General features: G+C 54.2%; 1 protein-coding gene across 1 annotated transcript in view; it reads left to right on the top strand.

Moving 5' to 3' along the window:
* The window catches only part of ABR (active BCR-related), a 197,813-nt gene that overhangs the window by 134,612 nt on the left and 60,220 nt on the right, over positions 1–2,981 (top strand). The window contains exon 8 of the mRNA XM_011956234.1: positions 2,607–2,747. Coding sequence (XP_011811624.1) covers positions 2,607–2,747 — 141 coding nt within the window. The remainder of the gene's footprint in view (positions 1–2,606; positions 2,748–2,981) is intronic.

Genomic DNA, 2,981 nt, shown 5'->3' with positions numbered 1-2,981 from the left:
TGTCGGCCAGGCTGGTCTCGAACTCCTGACCTCAGGTGATCCGCCTGCCTTGTCCTCCCAAAGTACTGGGATTACAGGTGTGAGCCACTGTGCCCAGCCGGATTTTTCCTTTTAAAAACTGTATTAATTAACCTAATTTTACCACATAGCCTTTTTTTTTTTTTTTTTTTGGAAAATAAGTCATGTTTTTAATTATAAAGATAATATAAGGACATTGGAGGAAACCCCGTTCCCCACTGAAGCATGAGGTCCGCCTCCTGCTGCGCTGCTTTCTTCCCTGTTTTTAAATGTTCTCATGTTTCTTCACACAGTCGTAATCACAGCAAATGCCCAATTTGGGGCTCTGCTGTTTCTGTTTCGTGTCATAAGCGTTTTCCCTGTTGCTGCCTCATCTTCATAATCATCCTTTTACTTTCCTGCACGGTTACCAGTGGATGTGCAATCGTTTACTTAAGCATTCTCCTTTTATTAGACATCTCTGAATTTCTGCTAACTGCAGTGCTGTGAATATTCACCACGTCTCCTGCTACTATCTATTGAGGGTTTAGGCCATGCCAGGTGCTGTGACTCATCCTTTGAATACATGATTTCTAGTCCTCCCAACAACTCCACAAAGAAGTGACTGTTGTTCCCTTATCGTAGGTGAGAGAAGAGCCTTGGAGAAGGTAAATAAGTTGCCCAAGCTTGCACAGCTAGAGGCACAGGTGGGATTGGAAACCCAAGCTAACGTGCAAGCTCCTATGTGCCTCCTTCTCTCTACCCGGTAATGTGGGTCGGCTCGGTGCCTTGAGCAGAGAGGCTCATTCCACGTTCATTCACACATTCTTCCACCCACATTTACTGATCACCTACGATGTGCCAAGCACACCCCTTCTCCCAGCTGAGAAGCGGCAGTCTGGATTCAAACCCGTGTCTATGGGATGCCAAAGCTAGTGCGTTTACCACCAGACTATCCTGCCTCTCCCCTTCAGCCCTCCCTGGCTGGCTGTGCCCCCAAGTACAGCACAGGGGTAGCGGGCCATGCACCCACCACAACACTCAAGGGTCAGAATGAGAAGTGCAAATCTAAGTCCTAGGGGAAGGATCGATTATTATGAACTTCAATAAAGGGATGACTGGCCGGGCGCGGTGGCTCACACCTGTAATCCCAGCACTTTGGGAGGCCAAGGCAGGTGGATCACCTGGGGTCAGGAGTTCGAGACCAACCTGGCTGACGTGGCAAAACCCTGTCTCTACTAAAATACAAAAATTAGCCAGGCATGGTGGTGCGTGCCTGTAATCCCAGCTACTTAGGAGGCTGAGGCAGGAGAATTGCTTGAACTTGGGAGGCGGAGGTTACAGTGAGCCAAGATCGCACCACTGCACTCTAGCCTTGGCGACAGAGTGAGACGCCGTCTCAAAAATACTAACAATCCGGTGAGCCAGAAGAAGAATCTGAGGCTGGGGAGTCTCTCCAGGTTCACCATACAGTCTTTCAGCCCCAGGTATCAGAGCTGGATTCCTCACCTAGGGCTGTCTGGAGGCTCCATGCATTCTCCCCCATGCCGGGGAAGCCAACCTCTGGGTGCCTGGTTCTTGCATGCAGACACCTCCCTCTGCCAGTGTGATGCTGTCAGTGTCCCCGGGGAAGCGAAGGGAGCAGGAGCTTGGAGCTGCTTCAGCTGGGCCTGCACGAGCAGTAGCTTGTGGGGAGCCCGCAACAGGAAAAGCTGGTGCTGGAGGTGACAGAGGCCGTCCAGGTTGCTGGAATGTCCAGTGGGCACCTGCATGTGGGACAGCCATTCCCTGGGGGCCCTTCTTGGTGGAAGGGTGGGGACAGCCCAGTGAGGGGAGTACCAGGAAGCATGAGAGGGACGGTTGCCCTCTTGGGCTGGCATCTGGGCGCAGGTGAAAGGCTTCCTGTCCGGGGTAGGCCATTAGGAGTGAGGCTGATGGGGTTTCTGCTCCTCTGGTCTGTTTACAAGCCCCCAAGTTCTCGTGGGGAGAAAGTGGTGAGGGACAGGCCTGGATAGTGTCCACTGGGTGGAGAGCCGATTCTCTGCAGCTCCTGGTGCTGGTGTGCAGCGTCCGGGGATACCCTTGTCTGTTTTACTCTGGGGATATCTGAAAAATCTCCAGAGGGCTCAGCCTTAGCATACACTCGGTTTTCGGTCATCTTTTTTTTTTTCTTTTGATACGGAGTCTCGCTCTGTCGCCCAGGCTGGAGTGCAGTGGTGCGATCTCAGCTCACTGCAAGCTCCACCTCCCAGGTTCAAGCGATTCTCCTGCCTCAGCCTCCCAAGTAGCTGGGACTACAGGTGCCCGCCACTGTGCCCGGCTAATTTTTATATTTTTACTAGAGACGGGGTTTCATCATGTTGCCTAGGCTGGTCTCGAACTCCTGATATCAAGTGATCCCCCGCCTCAGCCTCCCAAAGTGCTGGGATTTCAGGCGTGAGCCACCGCGCCCCGCCCGACTCTGATTTGTAGTTCAGATTTTTCAGGAATTAGGTGGGTCCCTGAGTGCCCACCCTTCGGATTCTTTGGGTGGGGCCTGAGCACTCCCCTGTGGCCACACATCGGGCCCCAGAGCTGCTCCCCTCAACTCACTGCCTCGCCCTTCCCAGGACCTGCTGAAGCACACACCTGTGGACCACCCCGACTACCCGCTGCTGCAGGATGCCCTCCGCATCTCCCAGAACTTCCTATCCAGCATCAACGAGGACATCGACCCCCGCCGGACTGCAGTCACAACACCCAAGGGGGAGGTGAGCTCAGGGCCCAGCACGGCCCCTCACCCAGGCTGAGAAGTATGGGGTGGGCCAGATCCCTCATCCCGTTCTCCTACACACGGGCGGCAGATTGCTTGTCCCCTTCTCTCACACACGGGCGGCAGATCCCTCATCCCCTTCTCTCACACAGGGGTAGCAGATCCCTCGTTCCCTTCTCTCACACACGGGCAGCAGATCGCTCGTCCCCTTCTCTCACACACGGGCGGCAGA

This window comes from Colobus angolensis, unplaced genomic scaffold (genome assembly GCF_000951035.1).
Source record: "Colobus angolensis palliatus isolate OR3802 unplaced genomic scaffold, Cang.pa_1.0 Scaffold110, whole genome shotgun sequence".
Taxonomy (NCBI): domain Eukaryota; kingdom Metazoa; phylum Chordata; class Mammalia; order Primates; family Cercopithecidae; genus Colobus; species Colobus angolensis.
Note: the sequence above shows the minus strand (reverse complement) of the source record. Positions and strands in the feature narration are given on the sequence as shown.